We start from the raw sequence: 25551 nt of genomic DNA on the forward strand, positions 1-25551 counted from the left end.
GCACAGCTTTCCTTCACATACCTAACACTGTTTCCCCTGACCAACACCATTTTACAACCCTGAGCTGGTACATGTTTACTCTTAGTATGTCCCTATACTGGACCATAAGCTCCAGAAAAGTGGAATCCTGTGAGGTTTATTTGTTCCTGTATCCTCACTGCATAGAATAATGCCTGGAATGCAAAACAAGCAAATATTTACCAGCTGAATAAGTGAGTAAGCAACACTTTAACCTTCCTTTGGAAGAAGCAGAACAAGAGACCACTGCCTCACTTTTTCAAATAATATTTTAGAAGATGTTTTCAATATTATACATGCACATCAAGAAAAAAATTACCTATAAGTGTACGAATTTAAAAACTGAAAGTCATCTAGTGAGCATCCTAAATAATCTTATTCCCAAGAAAATTATGCACAAAGGTTGGTAAATTTCCTTTCAGATCCGTTTTATGTATGTATGTCTAAACAGATAGAGCTCTACGTTATTTCTATTAAAAAAAAATCTTTTGATTTTATTCTGCAATTCATACACTGTATCCTGCCATGTTCATATACTTAAAATTATCTCATTCTTTTTAATAGCTATTTCTATTCTGTAGGTATATCCTATATCCTAGTTTAGAATTCAAGTCCCTATTGATGGACTGATTCAAGTATCTTTCATTTGAAATGACAAAGAATGTTGGTTTTGTTTTTTTTTTCCAGGCCCAATAATTCGCCCTCTGGCCAAGACATTAGGATCTCACCTATATACATCCTGAACTCGAGCAGAAATTGATGCAGATTAATGAAGGAACAGGAAGAAACTCCAAACAGAGGGTACCATTTAAGACCTGAAACCAATGAACACAATCTTCTGCTCCCTACCAAATGGCCCCTTCAACTCTACTCTCTTCACACTTCAGTGAGCATTTATAAAGCTATAGATAATTCTGAGCCCTCTGTGCCATCTCTGTTTTCTCCTGTTCCTTTTTCCTTCCTTCTGAAAGATGGATTACCTCAGCCCAGCATTAACCCCCACAGACTTAAGAGTACCACCTATCAATTCTCTTTCACCCAAGTGTTCTGCAAAAGATATCCATAAAAGGGCCCCCTGAGACTCCTATAGCAGACTTTATTTCCTGAGCTGCCTTCATGATTTATACAGAAATTTCTCCCCCAATTCTGTCCCCAGCAGTGATCCCAGAGCAGGATGTTGCTCATAAATCTTTTCCCTCGGCTTACCTACCACCCACTGACCAGCTTATTTTTACAAGAGTTGCCATTTCCCATCTTCCCCTAGTGTAAGCCCCCTATGTCACGTAAGTTTTATTCCTGAGGTCTTTGTCTATCACAAGAACCAGGCACAGTCAAAATGTCGTACTTCTGCCATTGGGAGTGCAAAAAATTCTACAAGGCGCTATGAAGGAATGTTGATATATTTAAAAACATACCCTAAAAATCCAGACAAAGAGGCCATAAGCATTTCTTGATGGTAGAGGTGAATTCTCATTTATTTTAAGATTTTATTTATTTGAAAGAAAGCAAGAGTGAGAGACAGAGAACATGCACAAGCAGGGAGGAAGGGCAGAGGGAGAAGCAGGCTGCCCGCTCAGGGTCCTGAAATCATGACCTGAGCCAAAGGCAACCACTTAACTGACTGAGCCACCCAGATGCCCCTCTCATTTCTTTATAAAATATTAACTTACTGAATATCTTCTTAGTCCAGGTACTACGCCAGCCCTTGGAGACACAAAGATGATAGCCCTCCAATCAGCTGTCTGATGACAGAATCTTGTAAGGAAGATAAACATCACAGCAATTTAGGAAATAAATGTCCTAATACAAGGCAGTATCTCTGACAGGCGGAGGACCATTGCTGCCCGAAGGTGGCAGGAAAAGTTGCATGGAAAAGGCGACTGAACCAAGAGTTAAAACAGCATTCCATACTCTGAACCATCCTTGCTATGCTCTCTTTTCTCTCAGTCCCCAAGCTAGCACCCTCTTGTTTTTCCTCCACTTCTTTGCTAATAATCTTCTCAAGCTCCTTAAAATTTCTTATGACTTAGTTTCCTCCTCTTAGGCATTTTCATTTTTTCACTGTCCCAAGAAAATCTCATGGATAACTGTGATTCAGTTTTTACTAAACATATGTATATTTTAGGCCCAGACCTTCAACCAGAGAGCTCCACTCTTAGATAACCAATTGCCCACTTGACATCTCCACTTGCAAGGAGTTTCACTGGCATCTCAAACTTAAACCCTCCCCCAAAGAACCCATAGCACCTCTAGTCTTCCCCACCTTGCCAAGAGCATCTCCCAGTAACAGAGCCAAATAATTAGCAATTGTTCTTGACCCTTCCTCTTTTATATATCCTTCACATCCAACCAGCTATAAATCTTTTCTTGTTATTTCTCCAAAATTATCCAGAACATATGTGGTCCTTTCCAGCTCTCCCATGAACCACTTAATACTCCAACTGGTTTCTCTGCTTCATCTTCCGCCCTACTACACTCCATTCTCCATTTGGTAAGTGACCTTCTAACATCATGTTAAGGATTAGCCTACTTAAAATTCTTTGAGGACTTCCCATTCCCCTAAATATAAAGTCAAGTTTCTTAGCATGGCCCACCAGGTCATTTCCTGGCCTGGTACTCTTATTATTCTCCAGCTATACTGAAGTTTCTTCAGTTCCTCAAAGGAGCCCTATATTTTGTTTGTTTTTTTTAACCCAAACCCTCACAAGTATGTTTCCTTTTACCTGTAATACATTTTTCTTCTCCCTATTCCACCACCCAATTGTTTCAACTGATTAACTCTTAAACATACATTCATTTTCTGCCCAGCCACCCCTTCCTCCAGTAAGTCTCCCCTAATTCTTATACAAATCTGCATTTAGGTGCCCTTTCTATAAATTCCTGCAAAGCCCTGGACTTCCTGGATAGCACTTACAGACAAATGAAGCAAAGATGGGAGAAAGCACAGCATATACCAAAGCATATAATTTAAAGAGAAAAGCCTGCACAAGGAGTTGTGATAACTTCTATACCTCTAAGCACCAGGGTTGGTAGAAAGACTGGAGTGACTAGAGATGAGACTTGAAGAAAAGGTTGAGGCTCAGGGGATGGAGATTTAGGATTCATTAAGGGAATCCAACTATAAACAGTAGATGATAGGGAGCCCTGGAAGTTTTTTAGGTAAGGAAGCAAAATGAACATACAAGAAACCTATTGGCATAATGCAGTTCCTCCTATTGAGGAATAGCAAGGGAGAGGAGGAGCAGTGTAGCTGCGCGGGGAGAGAGAATGACTGACCTTTAGAGCCAGAGGAATCTGGAGAGGGAGATGATGGCAGATGTGAACGCAGTTCTGGCTTAGAAATCTAGACGTGGGAGTCACCTATTGTGGTTAGGACAGCCAGAGAGAGACTGTACACAGAAAATCTGTGGTGTAAGAAGGAAGCAAGTCAGGGACAAAGGTTTGAGGAATGACAATTAAATTTTTATGAATCAGGAAAAAAAGGAAGTTGCGTGTGGAAAAGGGAGGAGCTCAACAGAATGGTGAAGAGCTTATGATCCAGTATGAGTGTCCCAGATAAGGTACTGGGGAGGAGGGGAAGGAAATGTCCCACCACGTGCCCAATTTACTGTGTAGCACTCTGCACACAGTAGGTGCTAAGCATTTGCTGGAGTGTAAAGTAATACACAGAGCACCTCTGTTCAGGTTACATATATTCCAAAGAAACTGTAGATCATCAAGACCCTGTCTTACTACAAAGAGATACTCTGGGAGGTAGTTCAGAAAACCACACTTATTCCCTGATTCAAAGGATGCTGGATGTGAATCCTTTTGAAAAGAAACAACAAAATTTTCTTCATACAAGTAATTATCTTCTAACATTTCAAATTGGGGGTTGTTATGTATCGGATCTTCAAAAAGGAAAGAAATCTTGCTTTAGTGTAAAAAAGTCATCTGAGGGCAGCCCGGGTGGCTCAGTGGTTTAGCACCGCCTTCAGCCCAGGGTGTGATCCTGGAGACCCGGGATCGAGTCCCACATCGGGCTCCCTGCATGGAGCCTGCTTCTCCCTTTGCCTGTGTCTCTGCCTCTCTCTGTCTCTCCCTCTCTCTCTCTCTGTCGCTCATGAATAAATAAATAAAATCTTAAAATCTTAAAAAAAAAAAAAGTCATCTGAGCGGATGGAATAGGGAAGGGGTACAAAGATTTGGACAACGACAGAAAAACACTGATGGAGAAGACTGGGCATGGGCAAAGGGAAGGCAGAGGCAAATACCCATGAGCTGAAATCAGCATATCATAAAGGGTCAATGGCAAACTGACTGAACCAAATGACCTCTTAGGATTCAAAAATGCTTATTAGTCTCCTAATGATATCAAGTATCAATATTTCCCTTCTGAGCCATAATAAAGCACCTATATTCAAAATACAGGCAATATTCCTGCTTTTCTGGCTACACTGCTTTCCTGAACACAGACTTAGAATGCCAAATGGAGGGGAAAAAGATGCTCTCCCCTATGGGCTTTACTCTGCTTTTGCTCATGAGCTCGTGAGAGAAAAGGCTTAGCAAATATGTGCATAGAACCTGAACATTAACCCAAGCCTAACACTCTGGCTCAAACAGATAACACTAGTGTAAGATGATGCTGACAAATTAGCCTAAAAAGTGAAATACACGTGATTTTTAAGCACCACTAGCTATAAGGCTTGCTGTGCTTTAAAGCAATTTGGGTTTTTGTTTTTGTTTTGTTTTTTAGCAATCTGTTTCTAAAAGGTCAATGAAGACAAATAGGTAGCAGTAAATCACTGTTTACACAATTCTGAAGACTTTCGACACAGGTCTTAAAATGTACTTTTCGATAACTAGGTCACCAAGTAATTGCCCCAAGTGACAGGATTTCACAGAAACACAAGTTAGCACACTAGGAATACAGCAAGAACTTTGAGTTGTCTTTTTGATAAAGGGCAAATAAATACCCATTATAACCATCCTCTCTCTATCACAGCCACAACAGCAGCAGCAGCAAACTCAATCATTCATTAATCACAGGTTATTTGCAAAGCACAGAGATAATGCCAAGGGATTAAACAGGCCTCTGCTGTAAAAGTAGTTAACAATTTACACAGATGTGTCAAATAACACTGAGACTAAGGAAAATAAGCATTAGAGGTTGTATTCGTCTGGGTATAATCAGAAAAGAGAAACCATACAATAATGTGAACAGAAATCTAATACAAAAAATAATTCAGGGCAGCTCGGGTGGCTCAGCGGTTTAGCGCTGCCTTCAGCCCAGGGCCTGATCCTGGAGACCTGGGATCGAGTCCCACATCGGGCTCCCTGCATGGAGCCTGCTTCTCCCTCTGCCTGTGTCTCTGCCTCTCTCTCTTTCTCATGAATAAATAAAATCTTTAAAAAAAAAATTCAACTCTGATAGAGGAAAACCATAAAGGCATAAAAAGAACTCTAAAAGGTACCCAAGGAAGAACAAACTTTGAAGAGGAGTCCCTCCCCAAAACTGAAGCTATCGCTGGTGAGAATGTGGTTGCAGCCCACTGGGTGGTAGAGAAGTTGGCTGGAACTGGTCTACACTAACAGAGCAGCAAGGAACAATCTTCCAGAGGGCAGGCAAGGGGCAAGGTAGTTGGCAGGTACACAGTAGGAGCTGGGAACAGACACAAGGCCTGGAGTGTGCAGTGTCTGCACTGAGACAATGAAAGCAAGGTCAGGAGATCCAGGCAAGGGCTGCAAAGTTACCAAGAGACTGCATGCACGGAGGTAGAGCACCAATGGTTAAGTGTGCCCACATCATGAGCATGCTCACAATGACCTTACAGGAAGAGAAAAAGAAGCAACTACAACCAGGCAGAGACTATCCCTAACTCCATAATGTCCCTTCAGTACCCTCTACTGGCCAAGCTTAACTCCAAGTTCACTGGAAAGGAGAAAGGCTTCCAATCTATTTTAACAGAGCAGGTACTGAAGGGTGACTTTGGGAAAGAGGAGCATTAACTAAACTCTGGCACAGAGGAAAGGACAAAGATGAGTGCTCAAAAAGAGTAACAAATTTCTTGGGTGATCAGAGTTATAAAAGAGGTATTATTTCAGTGGAACCTTGAAGAACAAGAAAAATTTTGAAAGACATGGGGGGAGTGGGGGAGGGTGGGAAAGAGAGAACGCATTCCGGGTTAAGGAGACAGTTTTCTTATTAACTCTGGGATGTTGGGCAAACCATTTAACCTCTTTAAGTCTTATCCACCTTATAAAATACCTATGTGGTTAAAATGCAACAGCATTTTATGTGGTTAAAATTAACAGCAGACTGTTAATGCTCTGAAAAAGCTTTAAAGCACCAGGGGCGCCTAGGTGGCTCAGCTGGTTGAGCATCCAACTCTTGGTTTCAGCTCAGGGTCCTGGGATTGAGCCCCGTGTAGGTCTCCACAATCAGCAGAGTCTGCTGGAGATTCCCTCTCTCCCTCTCCCTCTGCTCCTCCCCCTACTCTCTCTAAAAAATAAATGAGTAAAATCTTAAAAAAAGAAAAAAAAAACACAAAAGTTTAAAGCACTAAATGAAAATCACTTGATGGTAATACCTTTACATGATGACTAGAATGCAAGCTCTAATACAAGCTCCTACCAGCTAACCCACTCTCATCCTAGCTCCTTCCCACCCCATCCACTACCCCTAGTTCCTGGTAGGCACTTGTGACATCAAGGAAGGCCCTATAAATCACTGCTGAATGAATGACTGGATCTTAGATTATCAGAAAAACAAAGACTTTTCATTTAAAATCAAACTAACCCAGGGGCACCTGGGTGGCTCAGGTCAGTTGAGCGTCAGTCTTCAGCTCAAGTCACAAACCCAGGGGCCTAGGGTCAAGCCTCACATCAGGCTCCCTGCTCAGCAGAGAGTCTGCTTCTCCCATTTTATCTCCCTCTGCCTCTTCCTCTTGCTAATGCTTGCTCTCACTGTCTCTCAAATAAATCTTAAAAAAAAAAAAAAAAATCAGGGACCCCTGAGTGGCTCAGTGGTTGAGCATCTGCCTTCAACTCAGGGTGTGATCCCGGGGTCCTGGGATCGAGTTCCAAAACCGAGATGCCTGTGGGGAGCCTGCTTCTCCCTCTGCCTATGTCTCTGCTCCCGGTGTCTCTCATGAATAAATAAATAAATCTTAAAAAATAAAATAATAAATCAAACTAACCCAAAGGAAACAAATGATTTATTTCCTTAAAACAAAAGGGTAAAAGAAGTATTATTAAATATTCTCTCTACATAGTTAGGCATACTTATCTTGATGGGTACCCTAAATATAGGACTGCTATTCTGCCTAAATATAGTCTTAATATAACATTTAACAGGAAATATGAAATGAGAATTTTATTAAGAAATGGATGCACAGTGTCATCTAGCACTTTGAATTACCCAAATTCTCAATAATATAAATCCCACAGTAACAAAAATCATTCTCATTCTCACTTGAGCAGCACAGATACTACTAAAAAAAAAAAAAAAAAAAAATCAATCTCAATCACCTGAGCAGGACCATTTGATTAAGCAGTTCACACACTGCCAGACCCCTGTCAATGACCAGGTGTTTCAGAGTTGCATCTCAAGGGCACAGCAGGGCTACTTCACTAAATTCTGCTCAATGGGGCCCAGACTTTTAAACCCTACTAGATGCTTTAAGAACATCACGGAGTTCAAATTCTCCAGGCCCTGAACACTAAAATTATCAAAGGCAGGTCAACAGAAAAGGAAACTAATTAATATTTATTAAATACCAATTCACTGCAGGCACACTGCTGGTTTTTTTTTTTTTTTTTAATTTATTTATTTTTACACTGCTGGGTTTTTAAAAAATTTTTATCTCACAAAATTCTTTTCTTTAGGGCAGCCCGGGTGGCTCAGCGGTTTAGCGCCACCTTCAGCCCAGGGTGTGATCCTGGAGACCAGGGATCGAGTCCCATGTCAGGTTCCCTGCATGGAGCCTGCTTCTCCTGTGCCTGTGTCTCTGCCTCTCTCTTTCTCTGTGTGTCTCTCATGAATAAGTAAATAAAATCTTAAAAGAAAAAAAGAAAGAAATAAAAAAGAACTCGAATCAATGACTTAGCTTAAAAAAAATTTTTTTTTAAATAGTCTCCACACTCAACATGAGGCTTGAACTCAGAACCCTGAGATTAGGAGTTTCATGCTCTCCTGACTGAGCCAGCCAGGCGCCCAACATTATTATTTTTATTTTGCAAATGAGGGAAGTGGAGTTTGAAGAGGTTAAGTAAACCACATTACACAATCTGGTAGGGTTAGAATTCAAGCCCAAGTCTAACTGATTTCAAAGTAAACTTTTTCCCTTGAACTTCAGCTGCCTCCAGGTCAAATTCATCAGCAGAGTTTCAGTGAGTCTGTAAGAACTCCACTCACCTGGGTCCCTACTGTAGGTTGAGGACACGGGGACAGAAGGAAAAGTAACGCTGACATTAAGAACTATTCCAAATATCCTCCCCTCCCATTCCCCTCATTGCCTTTGTTCTCAACTCTTTTGTTTTTTGTACAAGCCAACACCTATTTTTAAATATATTTTTTGGGACACCTGGGTGGCTCAGTGGTTGAGCGTCTGCCTTCAGCTCAGGGTGTGATGGCGGAGTCCTGGGATTGAGTCCCACATCGGGCTCCCCACCTGGAGCCTGCTTCTCCCTCTGCCTGTGTCTCTGCCTCTCCCCTCTGTGTGTCTCTCACAAATAAATAAATAAAATCTTTAAAAAATAATTTATTTTTTGGACAAGATATATTCTCTGCTCTCATCTATTAGATCTTCTGTTGTATTTGAAAATCAACACCTTCATCCTTAAATTAAGGAGTTTCATATCTGGCATCAAAGGCTCACTGGAGGAAGGTCAGTCTCACCAAATGTTGAAAAGATAATCTAAAACAAGAACTGCTACAATTTCTGCTCGTCGAGATGTTGACTTATGAACAGGGGCCACCACCTGACATCTGTGATACTCTACAGACTGCACGGTGCTCTCCAAGAGGACACACGACATCTCACGGCGAGGATGACAACAGCTCTGCTAGAGGCGAGTCAGGGCGATCCTATGTTTTGTTTTGTTTTTTTAAGATTTTATTTATTTATTCATGATAGACACACACACAAAGAGAGAGAGAGAGGCAGAGACACAGGCAGAGGGAGAAGCAGGCTCCATGCAGGGAGCCTGATGAGGGATTTGATCCTGGGACTCCAGGATCACACCCTGGGCCAAAGGCAGGCACTAAAGGGCTGAACCACTCAGGGATCCTGGGGGGCGGGGGGAATGACCCTATCTTATCCTAAGCTGGGCACGGGCACCACCTCTGTCCCTCAATTCATCTTTTCCCTGCCATTGGTTCAACAGTCACCCCACTCTCTTTCCTTCCTTTCCTGTCCCCTCTCCACAATCTACACCTTAAAGAAACCAGCTTTGTCCCTTCCCTAGAAAGGATGCATGTTTCTGTGACCACTGGAGCCAGGCTGAAGCACTGTCCCAGGCAGCAACCTTTTATGTAATACTCCTTCATGGTGGCAGAAAAGAACAGTCCACCACAGAAGGTCTCTCTTGCCCAAGCCTCAGACTTTCAAATCAGAGCTCAGAAAGCGGGTTAAAGACTGAGGGTCTGGTGACAGAAGGAAGGTAGCCTGAATATCAACCACCGGAGAGTCCATTAACCTCTCCTTTCCTTTTTTCTTTAAGATTCTATTCATTTATTCATGAGAGACAGAGAGAGAGACAGACAGACAGACAGACAGACAGAGATACAGGCAGAGGGAGAAGCAGGCTCCATGCAGGGAGCCTGACATGGGGCTGGATCCCCCCAGGTTTCCAGGATCAGGCCCTGGGCTGAAGGCGGCACTAAACAACTGAGCCACCCAGGCTGCCCATCCTTTCTTTTTTTCATCTGTAAAATATAGCCTCGTAGGAAACTGAGACTGAAGTGAAATCATGCCTATCAAATAAATACATACTGGCACAAAGTCTGGTCCCTGTGGTCATTAGATATTAGCTGCTATTGGCATCTGAGCTCACAAAGGCAGTGCTAATTGCAGCGTTGCCCACAGGCTCACCTACCATTCTAGTATCAAAGGAGATTTATATATATATATATATATATATAGAGAGAGAGAGAGAGAGAGAGAGAGAGAGATTGGACGGCCTCTAATACCCTTATCTCTAGCTGAATTGTCTTGGCTAGAAGACTGCTATTCTACCCCCCATCCAGGGACCTGCTTGCTCCCCCCACAGCTGTGACCTCTGCTCCTTTCTCAAGTTTGACCACTTATTTGGAAGATACACTCAGAAGGTGATCACCGAACATCTGGAAAGGCAGTCAGTAAACACATTAGAATTCTTGGGTGCCCAGCACTGTACTAGTATCCACCTGAGTTACAAAGGGCAATCTCTGACCTCTGGGTTAAAATCTCGTTGGGGCTTAGACTGACTGCAACAAAGGAGCCAGGTGAAAACCAAGCAAGAGATAAGCTCGATGGAAGTTGGGTACACAAGGGAGGGAGTTTACTGAAGGTGGACCTTCAACTCTGCAGAGCTGGATTTAGACAGCAGTTCCCAAGTCTTGGCTCCATAAAATGCTACATGATTAGTTGCTTTCGATATAAACACTGAACATATGAACATAAAAGTGTTCAAATCTCATCATTTCGGAGAAAGGCCTCAATCATATGCAAAGCCCTGCACTACACAAACAAAAGGAATCTAACTTTGGGACGTCTGGGTGGCTCAGCGGTTGAAAGTCTGCCTTCGGCTCAAGTCCCACATCGGGCTCCCTGCAAGGAGCCTGCTTCTGCCTCTGCCTGTCTCTGCCTCTCCCTCTCTCTGTCTCTCATGAATAAATAAATAAATAAAATCTTTAAAAAAAAAAAAAAAAGGAATCTAACTTTAAAAGTAAAATTGAGGGGCACCTGGGTGGCTCAATGGTTGAGCACAAGTCATGATCCCGGGGTCCTGGAATTGAGTCCTGCATCAGGCTCCCCGTGAGGAGCCTGCTTCTCCCTCTGCCTAGGTCTCTGCCTCTCTGTGTCTCTTATGAATAAATAAAAATAAAAAATATTTAAAAGTAAAAATATATATCTAAAAGTAAAATTGAAAAAAAAAAACCGCCTTTGGACTCCTTTACAAAGTTCTAAGAATTTACTTAAAAATTGACCTCTTTCTGTACTATGCAGGAGTTAAGGGCATTTTTCTCTTGGTGTTGGGTGGGAAAAGGAGCAGAGGAAGAGTCTAAGCCCTCAACCTCCTCAGAGGTACAGAGCTCAAGAATCCTGCCTTGTTCCCCTTATGGCAACAACCACATAACAGAACCCAGTGCCCTTCAGATCGCCCTCGTGGAGGAACGCCTGTGAAGCTGCCCTGGCCTGGGTGCATTTATGCCATATTTGAGAGTCACAGCAAACCCAGGATAACAGTGGCCACCTCCTCACAGCCTTAATAGAAATCTCCAGCGTGAGTAGTCAAAATTCAAACGAAGAGCAGCCCCACACTCAGCACTAGTAAACCCTGTTTTCTTTTAATTAAAAAAAATTTAGAGGTCACCCCCTCAGCTTTGTTTACAAGTAATGAGTCCAGCAGCCCCCATTTATCACCCCTGGAGATTCTTTTACACTTTGATGTGAAAAGAGTCAGGACCCATTGTGATTTCAACTACTCCAACAGCAGTCCTTTCATTTGCAAACGAAGCTCTGGCCCCAGTAAGAAACAACTGTCAGAAAAAATTCATTGCCTTTCCTTCTAATGATTTATCAGAGATGGGGGAAAGAGAAGCTGGCTCTAAGACAACTTTCCAGAAAGGATTCCCAGCACACCCCTGATGCGTTCCCGACCTTTGCTGGTTCTTTCAGCCCCAAATGCCCCTTTTCCAAATCCCATTGCTCATGAAAGGCGACCTTCTCTCTTGAAACCATCCACTTTGGAAGGGCTTTCTCTCTCTGCTTTAAGCCTTCAAAGTACTCCAAGTGGCCTAACTTTACTGACCGATTTTAGGTGTTCTCTCTCTCATGGCAATGCTCCAGAACATGAAAAATACCTGACTGGTCCATAACTGACACTCGACCATCCTAATAATTAGGTCACAAGGCACCTGTTTTATGCCACTGTTATGCTCTTACATTAAATGGAACTGAGTATTAAGGAAGTTTAAGAGAAGAGGATTTAAGGATTTCTTAACATATCTAAGAATTCAACGTGGTAGTAAAAGATACACAACAGGACTATTAAGACTTTTTCAAGTAAACTTTAATAATTAGAGTATAACACACATTTTAAAAGTATACAGCTCTTGCTGCCATTTGCAACACCATGGATGGAGCTAGAGACTGTAATGCTAAGTGAAGTCAGACAGAGAAAAACAAATATGTGATTTCACTCATATGTGGAATTTAATAAACAAAGCAAATGAACAAAGAAAAGAGAGACCAGAAAAAAACAGACTCTTAAATACAGGGAACTGGTGGTTGCCAGAGGGGAGGCGAATGGGGGGGATGGGTTAAATAGATAAAGGGGACTAAGAGTACAGTTACGGTGATGAGCACAGAGTAATGTACAGAATTACTGAATCATTGTACACCCCCAAATAAAACTGTATATTAATATTTCAATTTTTAAAAAGTGCACAGCTCACACATGCATTTCACAGAGACATACTCTTGTAACCAGCACCCAGATCAAAACACAGAACAATACCAGCACTCTTGAACTATTAAACTATTTTTAGTAAAAAGACTTATCTTGACTCTGAGCTTTAGAGCTAACTTCCATTCTACAGGAAATACCTGGAATAGAACCACAGGGATTCTCAACCTCAGCAATGCTGACATTTGGAGCCAGAAGATTCTTTGTAGTGGGGGCCATCCTGTGCATTGTAAGATATTTAACAGCATTCCTGCCCTCTACCCATTAGATTATGACAACTAAAAATCTCTCCAGACATTGTCAGATGTCAAATGCGGGAGGTAAAATTATTCCTGATTGAGAACCACTGGTATATAAGAACAAGTTAAAAACATTAAGAGTTAATAAACTGTCATACAGACAACTCCATTCTACGACCAGTCAATGCCCCCTACCCCTGCCCCCAAGTAGGGTAGCTGCTCTAGATTAAGACTCAAGAAACAAAACATAGGGGCGCCTGATGCTCTTCATCTTGCACTTGTAAAGTTGTGCCCCACGTTGGGTATAGCAATTACCTAAAATAATTAAAAATTTTAATAACAACAACAAAGAAGCAAAACCAAACACAACATAAGCACTTTGGCTTACGTGGATCAGTATGTAAATAACTTTAATACACTTTTTTTTTTTTAAACATAATCTCTATACCCAATATTCGGTTCAAACTCACAACCCGATCAAGACTTGCATGCTCTACCCACTGAGCCACTCAGGTACCCAGAACTTTAATAGACATTTTTTCTTCTAAGGATTTTTTTAATTTATTCATGAGTGACAGAGACCTAGGCAGAGGGAGAAGCAGGCTCCCCGCTGAGCAAGGAGCACAATAGGGAGCTTAATCCCAGGATTCCAGGATCATGACCTGAGCTACCCAGGCACTCCTAGACACTCTTTTCTTAACCAGAAGTCATGGACGACCTCATGCTTTCTAATAGCTTTAACAAGACATGTTCTCTTGATATCTATGAACATCTTATATAAACCTACACAATCTAGTGTCTACAATTTTAGCAACAAAAATGGTGGCAGTCTGCAGTGCAGTCTATGAAAAACGCATCGTCTGATGGAGGCATTCAAACCTGTTGGTCAAAAGCAGAAATGAAATTGCACCGTGCCTCACATGTTAAATGTTATTCTGTACAGTAATTTAAGAATTTCACAACCAAAACAAACTAGCTGCCCTTAGCATTCCCCATAGTCTGATTCACACATCCAGCTATTAACTTCTCCAGGCCTTTGCTTCCTCCAGTACAAGTAAGCTGATTACCATCTAATCTGACCACTTTACAGGGTTATCATGAGCTTCAGAAAACAAGACTCCAATTCTGAAATGTCCTCCAGGCTTCCAGAAAACCACAGGAACCTGGAACTGAAATTCTCTTCCTCCTAATCCTGTTCCACAGATTCCTAAAAAGGCTAACTGCTACAGCTTAAGAAAAGGATTATTGAAAGAAAGAAAGAAAGAAAGAAAGAAAGAAAGAAAGAAAGAAAGAAAGAAAGAAAGAAAGAAAGAAAGAAAGAAAGAAAGAAAAGAAAGGAAAGGAAAGGAAAGGAAAGGAAAGGAACTGAAAGGACATGCCCTCCTTCACTGCAAGTCAGAACTTACCTTCCGTCACCGTCCTTCCTTCCTGCCTTCACTTCCTCCCCTCCTCCTCCCTCCCTCCCTCCCTCCCTCCCTCCCCCTCCCTCCCCCCTCCCCTCCCCAAGAAAGAAAAAAAGAAAAAGGATTGTTGTCATTGAAGCCCCCCCAAAAGAAAAAAAGGTTCTCCTTCAAATCAGGAAAGCATAAATTTAGGATCCCTACAAAGATAGTCTAATCCTAAATCGTTTAACTCAATGTCCATCTTATCCACCACCAAAGACCAAAGTATCACGTAAAATGATGTCATGCTAACTACCTAGACTAGTAACCATTATACAGAAGGCACTAAATAATATTAATTCATTCTCTTCCATCTCTTAGCATTAGTAGAGTTCAGGGCTGAAGGCAAAGAGAAAAACCATATGCAAATGAATCTGAAACTGACCCACTAGCACAATGAACCAGAATTTAGAATAATCTAAAGACGACTCTAAACACGAATCTACCTTACAAGAAAGCAATTCTACTTCTAATAACTACCCAAAAGAGGGATCCCTGGGTGGTGCAGCGGTTTGGCGCCTGCCTTTGGCCCAGGGCGTGATCCTGGAGACCCAGGATCGAATCCCACATCGGGCTCCCGGTGCATGGAGCGTGCTTCTCCCTCTGCCTATGTCTCTGCCTCTCTCTCTCTCTCTGTGACTATCATAAATAAATAAATAAAAATTAAAAAAATATTAATATCTACCCAAAAGAAAGATATGTACAATATTCATAATAGCTACAAAGTGGATACTATCCAAATGTCCATCCATTGGTGAACAGTAAATAAAGCATGCTATATTCATACAATGGATTATTTGGCAATACAAAAGAATGAAAAATTGACACATGCTGGGACACCTGGGTGGCCAGTAGTTGACCATTTGCCTGTGGCTCAGGTCGTGATTCTGGGATGCAGTCCCTGTATCAGGCTCCCCATGGAGAGCCTGCTTCTCCCTCTGTCTCTGTCTCTGCCTCTGTGTGTGTCTCATGAATAAATAAATAAACAATCTTTAAAAAACAAAAATTGACACATGCTACAACATGGATGAGTCTGGAAAACTTTACGCTAAGTAACCAGTCACAAAGAAACCACATTTTATATGACTGCATTTATATGAAATGTTCAGAATAGGCAAAACTGTTCAGTAGATTAATGGCCACCTGGAGTTGGGGTGGGAAAAAGCTGAATCTACTGTGAGTGCAATTCTGAAAATGGAATGTAGAAATGGTTGCAAAACTCAGTAAGCTTACTAAAAAATCATTAAATTGTATACTTAAAATGGTGTGTAAATGATACCTCCATAAAGTGCTGTTGTTAATGACGATGTTACTTGCAAAAAAGAAAATACTACGCAGTAGCGTGTTTTTTATCCTATGTGTATGATTGAGGACAATCCCATCACCAATATCAAATGTAAAATAGACCACTGTAAAACTTGTAAGTGTATCCACATGCTCTGCAAATAAACACACATTTTGTTTTTAAAGGTCTGTTTCCTCTATCATCCTTCTTTGTATGAATGCTATTCCTGGAGTAGCTTGAAAAACAATCTCTTTTATCCAAAGAGTTGCCTCGAAACAAAGCCTTTCCCCTCAAAATAGAATTAAGGAAGCTTCTGACTCCCCTGAAATACACCATCCTACCATCATCACCAAAGTAGTAGAATTAAAAACTCATGGGAGATTTATGATGTAGGAGGTACTGTGATAAGCACTTTCCACTTATTATTCTTCTTATCCCCATTTTTTTTTCTTATCCTCTCATTTCAATGAGGTTTTAAGAATTGAACGATTTGCCCATGTAACCAACATGTCAGAGATTGAAACATAGCTATCCCACTGCAGAGTCCTACACTTTGGCTTGCTGTAACACGGATGTAATACTAGCTCAACTGGATTTTACTGGTGAAAGTATGCAGTATTCCTACAGTTTAGTCTCCCTTCCCCAAATTTTAACGGTCCCTTTGGGAGATAGATAATTAATTCTGACAAAGATTTCCTCAGGTCTGGGAGAAGTCTGAAACCAAACTCCTAAACCCATCAAACTAAGTGACTCATCCTAAACTACTTATGACAATGTCACATACTTAACAATTAGGAACTGATTTCTAAAGTAAAGGGATACAATGAGTTCTATATAAGAAACATTATTGCACTTGTAAATTAGGCTTTAAACGACTTAAGAAATACAGGAAACTTTCCTATTTCCCCAGTTCACAATCCAGGTGTGGATTATTTACAATGCCCAGGCCAATCACTGCTTCAGGAAAACACAGCCTCCAGCCATTAATTTCTCTAGTAAGCATCTGGAAGTTAGGCCCCTGATTTACTCACACAAAGAAAATCTGTCCATATAATAGGTGTTAATCAGCTTAACACCTTGTAGCTTCCTTACTAATTGAGGACTCTTCTCAATTAGGAGAGCTAAACATTATTTCAGACTCTCCTGGGGAAGGAGATTGTCCAAGAGTACAGTACTATAATATGATTCAGCTCTCACAAAATCCAATCTTTCAAATCTTTCCAAATATTGAAAAGCATATCTCAGCACATCTCCTAAAACACATACAAGAAATACCTACCCTGGATCCCTGGGTGGCTCAGCGGTTTAGCGCCGCCTTCAGCCCAGGGCATGATCCTGGAGTCCTCGGATCAAGTCCCGCGTCATGCTCCCTGCATGGAGCCTGCTTCTCCCTCTGCCTGTGTCTCTGCCTCTCTCTCTCTCTCTCTCCCCTCCCCACCCTGTGTCCTCATGAATAAATAAGATTAAAAAAAAAAAGAAGTATCTACCCTTAAAGGCAGGAAATAACAAAATCACATCCCACAGATCTGGTGATACAGCCTAAAATACAATTTCTTTCATTCTTACATTTTACCTTCGTATATTTTCCACCCATCAAGTAACATTTTCACCGAATGTATCCCCACTTTACTCTCTGGCTTCACTTACCTGGGCCCAATTTCAGAAGAATGAAGTTTAGCACATACTTTGTAAAAATTAATTTTAATTTCTGGATTCCAAAAAGGAAATGAGACATTTCAGTCAAATAGATAAGAATAAGAAGGGGAGGAAGAGGAACAGACTGGTGAAATGGCAAAAAGGTATATTCTCTCAGTAAGAAAAAAGAAAAGTAACTAAAAACTCCAGGAAAAATAAAAACATCAAAGATGAAGCAATTTAAAATGTGGCATGAATTTGAACAATTTGCTCAGCTAAAGAGTTGATTTCTCCTGACCAAAATGAACCTTTCTCCTTCAAGTGGTTATCTGTGATAACTGTGAACCCATATGAAATATAACCCTATGTGAAACATGAAATGAAACTCTAGGGACACCTGTGTGGCTCAGGAGTTGAGCACCTGCCTTCAGCTCAGGGTGTGATCTCTGGTCCTGGGATGGAGTCCCACATTGGACTCCCCCTCAGGGGGCCTGCTTCTCCCTCTGCCTGTCTCTGTCTCTCTATCTCTCATAAATAAAAATCTTAGGAAAAAAAAAGCTCTAAACATTATTTTGCTTCCTGATAAAAGTAATGTAAATAGAAGTTTGAAAAACCTATTATCAATTTAGAGACAAAGCTTTCAAGGATATAATTATAAAATAAAATGTCCTATCTGGACAATTTAAAACTAAAAGCAGGGGCAGCCCAGGTGGCTCAGCAGTTTAGCGCCACCTTCAGCCCAGGGTGTGATCCTGGAGACCAGGGATCGAGTACGTCAGGTTCCCTGCAATGGAGCCTGCTTCTCCTTCTGCCTGTCTCTCTCTCTCTCTCTCTCTCTCTCTTTCATGAATAAATAAATAAAATCTTTAAAAAAAATTAAAAGCAGAGTAATAGTTGGAGGGTAGAAGAGGAAAAAATGGAAGAAAGAGTAAGGATAATTATATCAAACTATGGAAAGTTGATGGAAAGGAAAATAAAAATATTCAGGATGGACTATATAAAATATACCTAACATAGCATTTTTATTTATTTTTTAGCATGATTTTTTTTAAAGATTTATTTATTTATTTATGATAGAGAGAGGAGAGAGGCAGAGACACAGGCAGAGGGAGAAGCAGGCTCCATGCCGGGGGCCCGATGCGGGACTCGATCCCCGGACTCCAGGATCATGCCCTGGGCCAAAGGCAGGCGCCAAACCAGTGAGCCACCCAGGGATCCCCTAACATAGCATCTTAAAAATTTTATTTAAATTCAATCGATTAACATATACTGTATCATTAGTTTCAGAAGTAGTGTTCAGTTATTCATCAGTTGCATATAAAACCCAGGGCTCATTATATCATGTGTCCTCCTTAATGTTCATCACCCAGTTACCCCAACACCTTGCCCATCACCCAATTACCCCCATCTCCCCACCCACCTCTCCTCTAACATAGTATTTTAATATAAAATACATTATTACTGAGACAGTTAAAAGTTCATATTTAAATTTATGAAATAGAATAATAATCACAAACATCAAAATTGAATAGAAAACATTAAAAATCATAGTCTATGGTTAAACGCAAATAAAATTCAAAAGCTAGCAAAACAAATTCATGATGTCAGAAGTCAGAATAGTGGCAGCCTTTGAGGGAGTTAATAGCTGAAAGGGGACAAGAGGAGGCTTCTGGAGAGCCGGTATTGTCACTTGATGGGTTACACAAGAGTGTTCACTTTGTGAAAACGCACTGAACTGTACTAATAATGTCTGCTCTATTCAGTTTGTTATACTCCAGTAACAATTTTTAGAAAGAACAAAAAGAACGGGAGGAAAATGAGGGTAGGGGTAATATAAGTGAGCTGCGATTCACTAGTGTCTAATGCTGATAAATCTGCAAATCAGAGAGTAAGTCTATTATTTATAAGAACTAAAACAAATATTGTCTTTACACATTACATTAATATTTTATCCACGCTTATGACTTTTGATAGCCTTGAGCAAAGTAAGGGCTCACACTCAGACTTCTGTTTGGTTTGAACAATTAGAGTTGCATACTCAATACACATCTGTTTCCTTTCAAGTATGTGCTAGCCCTGGACCAGTTCCACGTGAATTTGATGGGATTTTTTTCTGGACTACTAAAAGACTAACCTGTCATGATTAAACATTTAAACAGTGAGCTTACTGATATATATTAAAAATTGAGTTCCATTCAGGATTTCCTCTAACTTTATCACTTGTATTGGGTATTAAAACTAAAAGGCGCATATCAGGAAGGTTATGAGTTGAAAAAATGTAACAAACAATAAAACCAGTTCTATAACTGCCAGAATGTTACTACAAATGCCATTCACCCATTCTAGTAATTATTAACAATAGCAACATATGTAAGTAATAGAATACAAAATTGTTTCAACCTTAACACTGAAAATACTGTAACTATTATAACTGAATATTCTACTAGAAATTATATGGGAGGCAATGTCAACAACTAGAAATTTTTTTTTTTTTAAAGATTCTATTTATTGGGCAGCCCGGTGGCTCAGCAGTTTAGCGCTGCCTTTGGCCCAGAATGTGATCCTGGAGTCCCGGGATCAAGTCCCACGTCAGGCTCCCTTGCATGGAGCCTACTTCTCCCTCTGCCTGTGTCTCTGCCTCTCTCTCTGTGTCTCTCATAAATAAATAAATAGAATCTTTTTTTTTCTAAAGATTTTATTTATTTATTCATGAGAGACAGAAAGGCAGAGACATTGAGGGAGAAGTAGGCTCCCTGAAGGGAGCCCAATGTGAGACTAGATCCCAGGACCCGGGATCACTGCCTGAGTCAAAGGCAAATGCCCAACCATGGAACCACCCAGGCAGCCAAAAACTAGAAATTCTTGAAAAATCAGACACCCGCAAAAATCTTACAATTTAAATTTAAAATTTCTTCATCCACTTAAAATTTCACCATTCTGATATTTAGATTCCTTTGTAGGGAGACTCAGGTTTAATATGTTATAGAATTAAGCTCTCCCTAATTGATGAAATTCTTTTCTTTTAATTTGTTTATTCATGAGAAACACATAGAGAGGCAGAAACAGGCAGAGGAAGAAGCAGGCTCCCTGTGGGAGCCTGATGCAGGACTCGATTCCAGGACCCCAGGACCATGACCTGAGCCAAAGGCAGATGCTCAACTACTGAGTCACCCAGTTGCCGCCTTAATTGATAAAATTCAAAAAGACCTGAATCAAAATGTCAACATTTTTCTAGAAAATGACTAATGACTTCAGAGGATACATGGAAATGTAATCAGATGTGAATAACTACCAAAATTCTAAAAATGAAAAGTAGTGACAAAGAAGTGCCTGAATATTAAGATCTATGAAAATACAGTGACATAGTATGGCACCATTGCCAGAACAATCAATCAATGGAACAAAAGAGTCCAACCAAATACTCAAGATGGTGATGGAATTTAGATGCAGCACTCAAATCAATGGAGAAAAGAGATGATGTAATAAATTATGTTGAAACAACTGGCTAGCCTTTTGCTTTTAAAAAAAAAAAAGGCGGGATCCCTGGGTTTAGCGCCTGCCTTTGGCCCAGGGCGCGATCCTGGAGACCCGGGATCGAATCTCACATCGGGCTCCCGGTGCATGGAGCCTGCTTCTCCCTCTGCCTGTGTCTCTGCCTCTCTCTCTTTCTCTCTCTGTGACTATCATAAATAAATAAAAATTTTAAAAAAAAAGGCTCCTAAAGTGCCCGGGTGGCTCAGTCAGTTAAGCATCTGACTCTTGATTTCATCTCAGATCATGATCTCAGGGGTCTTGAGATGGAACCTTGCATTGGACTCCCGGCTCAGCAGGTAGTCTGCCTGAGATTCATCCTCTCTCTCTCTCTCTCTGACCCTCCCCTGCTCATGCACTCAAACTCTCTCACGCAAAAAGATCTTTAAAAAAATTAAATTTTAAAAATAAAAACTAGGGACGCCTGGGTGGCTCAGCGGTTGAACATCTGCCTTCAGCTCAGGGCGTGATCCTGGGGCCAGGGATCAAGTCCCGCATCAGGCTCCCTGCAGGGAGCCTGCTTCTCCCTCTGCCTGTGTCTCTGCATCTCTCATGAATCAATAAATACCTTTTTAAATAAAATACTAAAAGGTCCAAGATCTGGGACCTGGCTGGCTCAGTCAGTAGAGCATATGACTGACTCCTGATTTCAGGGTTGTGAGCTCAAGTCCCACATTGGATATAGAACCTACTTTAAAAATTAATTAATTAGGGATGCCTGGGTGGCTCAGTGATGAGCATCTGCTTTCATCTCAGGGTGTGATCCCAGAGTCCTGGGACCGAGTAGCAGAGCAGATTCCCACGGGGATCCTGCTTCTCCCTCTGCCTGTCTCTGCCTCTCTGTGTCTCCCATGAATAAATAAATAAAATTTTTTTTTAATTGAAAAATTCAAAAATTAAACATCCAAAATCTGAAATGGGTCACAAGTTAAGAGGGCTAAGCAGTGAAGTGAATGTGTGATTCCAACTGTGGAAACTAGTGAACTAGAAAGAACCTGTGCTCTTCCGATCTTTTTTTTTTTTTTAATAGCAAGTCTTTCTGGGGCAACCTGACAAAGCAGATGTCTGCAAGAGGAAACAAGGGGGAGTTCTGGAGTTCCGGCTGACCCACAGGCTGGGAGGATGAACATGTTGGCACACCTGAAAAATACTGATGGCATACCATTTGGTAAGTTCTGAATTAGAACTCATCTAACCTCATGCCTTGTTGCAAAGAGCAGTGGCTATTAGATTGTATCTGAGTGCTGCTATACAGCAACGCAAGGCCGAGGTTGTTAAAACTTCAATTTTTTAAGAGAAGATGGAAGTCTAGATTGTTATGTAAAAAAACATTGGCAGATATATATGTATTTTTTTAGAACACTGTGAGGGGCCAAACAAAACCCATCTGTTGACCAGATCTGTCCCATAGGCCACCAGCTCACAAGTTCTGATTTAAATGCAAAAAATGAAACCATTCAAGTGCCAGCAAAGAACACATGACATTATTTTCACAATCTTGAAGTTGGGAAGACCTTTCTAAGCACAATCAAAACCAGAATCCATAAAGGACAAGACATTTAACTGCATAAAAATTTAAAACTTATGTGTAACTGAACATAATGAACAAGCCTAAAGACAGACGACAACAGCTTCCCCTCGTTCTAGCAGAATGTGAATTGCTGCAGCCTGGGTCACATGCCTTCCTCTGTGGGGGAGGAGAGTGCACCAAGTCTAACAACAGTACCACCAGGGCCACCTGGAACAGAGGAAGAGGTTCCTAAATGAACCAGAAAGGGAAGTAGGAAAGCATCCAGGCAGGACCTTCCAGAATTACAGGCACGAGCATCTGTTAATAAATGTTAGCTGAGTAAGTCTGAGTCTCCATCTTTCATTCTTAAATCTGTTTTTGAATATCTAACAGTATAAATAAAAATTGATCAGTGATATCAAATGAGTTACTCTTAATAACTGCTTCAGAATATTAGTATGCTCCCCTCAACCAATCCTGATCATTCAGTATATGCAAGAAGGAAGTTAACTATATGTGCACACTTGGAGGGAGAGATCTGAAAGTAGTAAGATGTAACTGACAGGAAAGCCCGGGTGTCTCAGCGGTTTAGCGCCGCCTTCAGCCCACGGCGTGATCCTGGAGACCTTGGATCGAGTCCGTCGGGTTTCCTGCATGGATCCTGCTTCTCCCTCTGCCTGGGTCTCTGCCCCCCACCCCCTCTCTGTGTCTGTCATGAAAATAAATAAAATATTTACATAAACAAATAAATAAACTGTAACTGTCAGAATTCCGTCCTTCAGAGTTCTCATGATAGGGCAGATTTCACGAACAGGTGCTCCTTTCTCCAAAACAGTGTAATACAGACCAATATCCTGCACACAGAATTGGGATGCTGATCTACTATAACACCTATATGTTAAAGAAATGAGGTATGAGGTTCCGAAAGCACTAGATCTAAAGAAAATATGTAGCCGGTCTAACAGGGTTGTGTAGAGAAAACTAAGATTTTCACACACCTTCCTGTATCATAAAAATGAAAAGGATCAAGCTTATTCTTTGAAAAATACATCATAAACTCAAATATCATTGCATCTTTGAATCCTGGATTTCACCGTTACCTGCTGCTACTGCTGCTCTGGACTCTTTCAGTAAACGCCATTGCTGCCAGTCAGTGGAAAATAATGAGTCTGTTCATCTGAAAGAGAAAGAGCAACCTGTGAATATTAGCCCATAAGTAAACTCATAGGTACACATGACTGGCAAGAAATTCTTACTGGAAACAGAATTCAATGTTTTCATTTGAATTAGAGACAGTGGTTCTTCATCGACTCTCAAACTGCATGAAGAAACTGGTTATCATATATCAAAGGCCAAATGTACTTTTGAGCCTCTACTCAAAGCCATTTCAGCAAGAAGCAATGCATACAAGTTTATTATGAGAAGGAAGAAAGGAAATAACATTTCCCTAGTGTCTATTCTCGCCAAGCATTGTGTCGAGCCCTTTTCAGATGGCATTTCAAGTAAACATTAAAATAAACTCGCAAGGTAGATGCTAATACCCCACATACTAATAACTCATTTTATAACTAGGAAAACTGAAACTCGGTTTTAAGTAATTTGCCTGAGGTAACAGGTTGTATCAGCACTCCGTCTAGAATCAAAAGGAAGAAAGGTAAGAGTATGCACAAGAAAGGAAATCAGCCAGTTGATCTTTACATAAGAATACTTAATAAAAAAGTAGGCCAAGTAAGAGCCAATTGTAAGAATTTACTTCCACTCCTAAAAGGTGCTTAATCCCCAAAGCCATTTTTTGAGCTCTCAAAAGAGTACTGGTCCAAAAAAAAAAAAAAAATTAAGAAAAAAGAAAAAGTTATACAACCTGGGCAGACGGCCTTGGTACTGCCCTGCGTATCTCTAGAAACAACCTCTCTCTATGGTTAACACTATCAACAGCTGTTTCCTTTTCCCTTTCTTGTATGTATGTGTGAACTCACTGCACTTATCCTAACTTGCTTTAAATAGTCTCAATTTTCCCAAACATCCTTAAGGCAAAGGATTTATTACGAATGATCTTAGTACAGATTTAACAAACTGTGATACAAATGAAAACACACTAAATTTGTACCAGTTTTAGCTTGCCTCTTATGTTTAAGAGGCTAACTGTACACTTCCGGCTGAGGCTGAAACTCTGAATATAGTCCAGCTCTACTGTGACACCTGATAAGGTCTTTTATCTCCTCCTCCTCCATGAAATTAAAATTGCTGACCACAATGTTTCCATACCAGTAGATAGCACTGTCTCTCTATCTCCCTCCCCCCAAAAAAGAATGCAACATGGATGCTACAAACATTCTAGTTAAACTCACTGGTAGAGCTCTCAGTTTTTCAGGGTCAAATATGCTTTGGAGTCCCACACTCCTCCAACCAGTATAGTAACCAGGCATACAGGAGCCTAATTAGGCAGGTTTCCTAAATTCTCCAACTCAAACCCCAACCATTCCCGTCCCACCCCACAGCCACTGCTGCTTACTCTCTCTCACTTTCCCTCTATCCAACACAATTTTATTTCCCTTTCCCCTCTTTCTCCATCTTCTTTCCCCCCCCCCCGTCCCTTCCCAGCAATACTGTCCCTTCTCCCCTTTTGCTGCTCTCTTTTCTCTCTCTTGATACTAGGGCTGGCACACAGTGGGTGGTCAATAAAATAGTGTGTCATCTCAGCATTATTCTTCGTAACACTGTAAAGACTTCTGAAGAGTCAGTGATGGCAGTCTCCCACATAATCATCCCAATCAAGATGTCCACTTGCTTTGCAACCCAACAGTACCCACCCTAGGTCTTGGAGAGCAAGAGGGCAGTGAGGGAGGAGGTAGGTTGGGTTGCAGAGGAACACCAACCTTGAAAATGGTCCTGAGGGCAGCCCAGGTGGCTCAGCGGTTTAAGCGACGCCTTCAGCCCAGGGCCTGATCCTGGAGACCCAGGATCAAGTCCCACGTCGGGCTCCCTGCATGGAGCCTGCTTCTCCCTCTGCCGGTGTCTCTGCCTCTCTCTCTCTCTCATGAATAAATAACTAAAAATCTTTAAAAAAAAAAAAAAAAAAAAAAAAAAAAGAAAGAAAGAAAGAAAGAAAATGGTCCTGAAAAAAATAAAAATAAAAAAATAAAAAATAAAATGGTCCTGAGTTCCCCTATTTGTTCATTTAGTCACTAAGCCAGCAAATATTTCCTGAACATCTACAGAGAATAAAAGAAAACAGACTTG

The 25551-nt window shown here is 41.0% G+C and overlaps 1 protein-coding gene across 1 annotated transcript in view; it reads right to left on the minus strand.

Moving 5' to 3' along the window:
* The window catches only part of AFF1 (AF4/FMR2 family member 1), a 197149-nt gene that overhangs the window by 158114 nt on the left and 13484 nt on the right, over positions 1–25551 (minus strand). Inside the window, exon 2 of the mRNA XM_038582193.1 lies at positions 23412–23488. Coding sequence (XP_038438121.1) covers positions 23412–23452 — 41 coding nt within the window. The 5' untranslated portion in view covers positions 23453–23488. The remainder of the gene's footprint in view (positions 1–23411; positions 23489–25551) is intronic.

This window comes from Canis lupus, chromosome 32 (genome assembly GCF_011100685.1).
Source record: "Canis lupus familiaris isolate Mischka breed German Shepherd chromosome 32, alternate assembly UU_Cfam_GSD_1.0, whole genome shotgun sequence".
Taxonomy (NCBI): domain Eukaryota; kingdom Metazoa; phylum Chordata; class Mammalia; order Carnivora; family Canidae; genus Canis; species Canis lupus.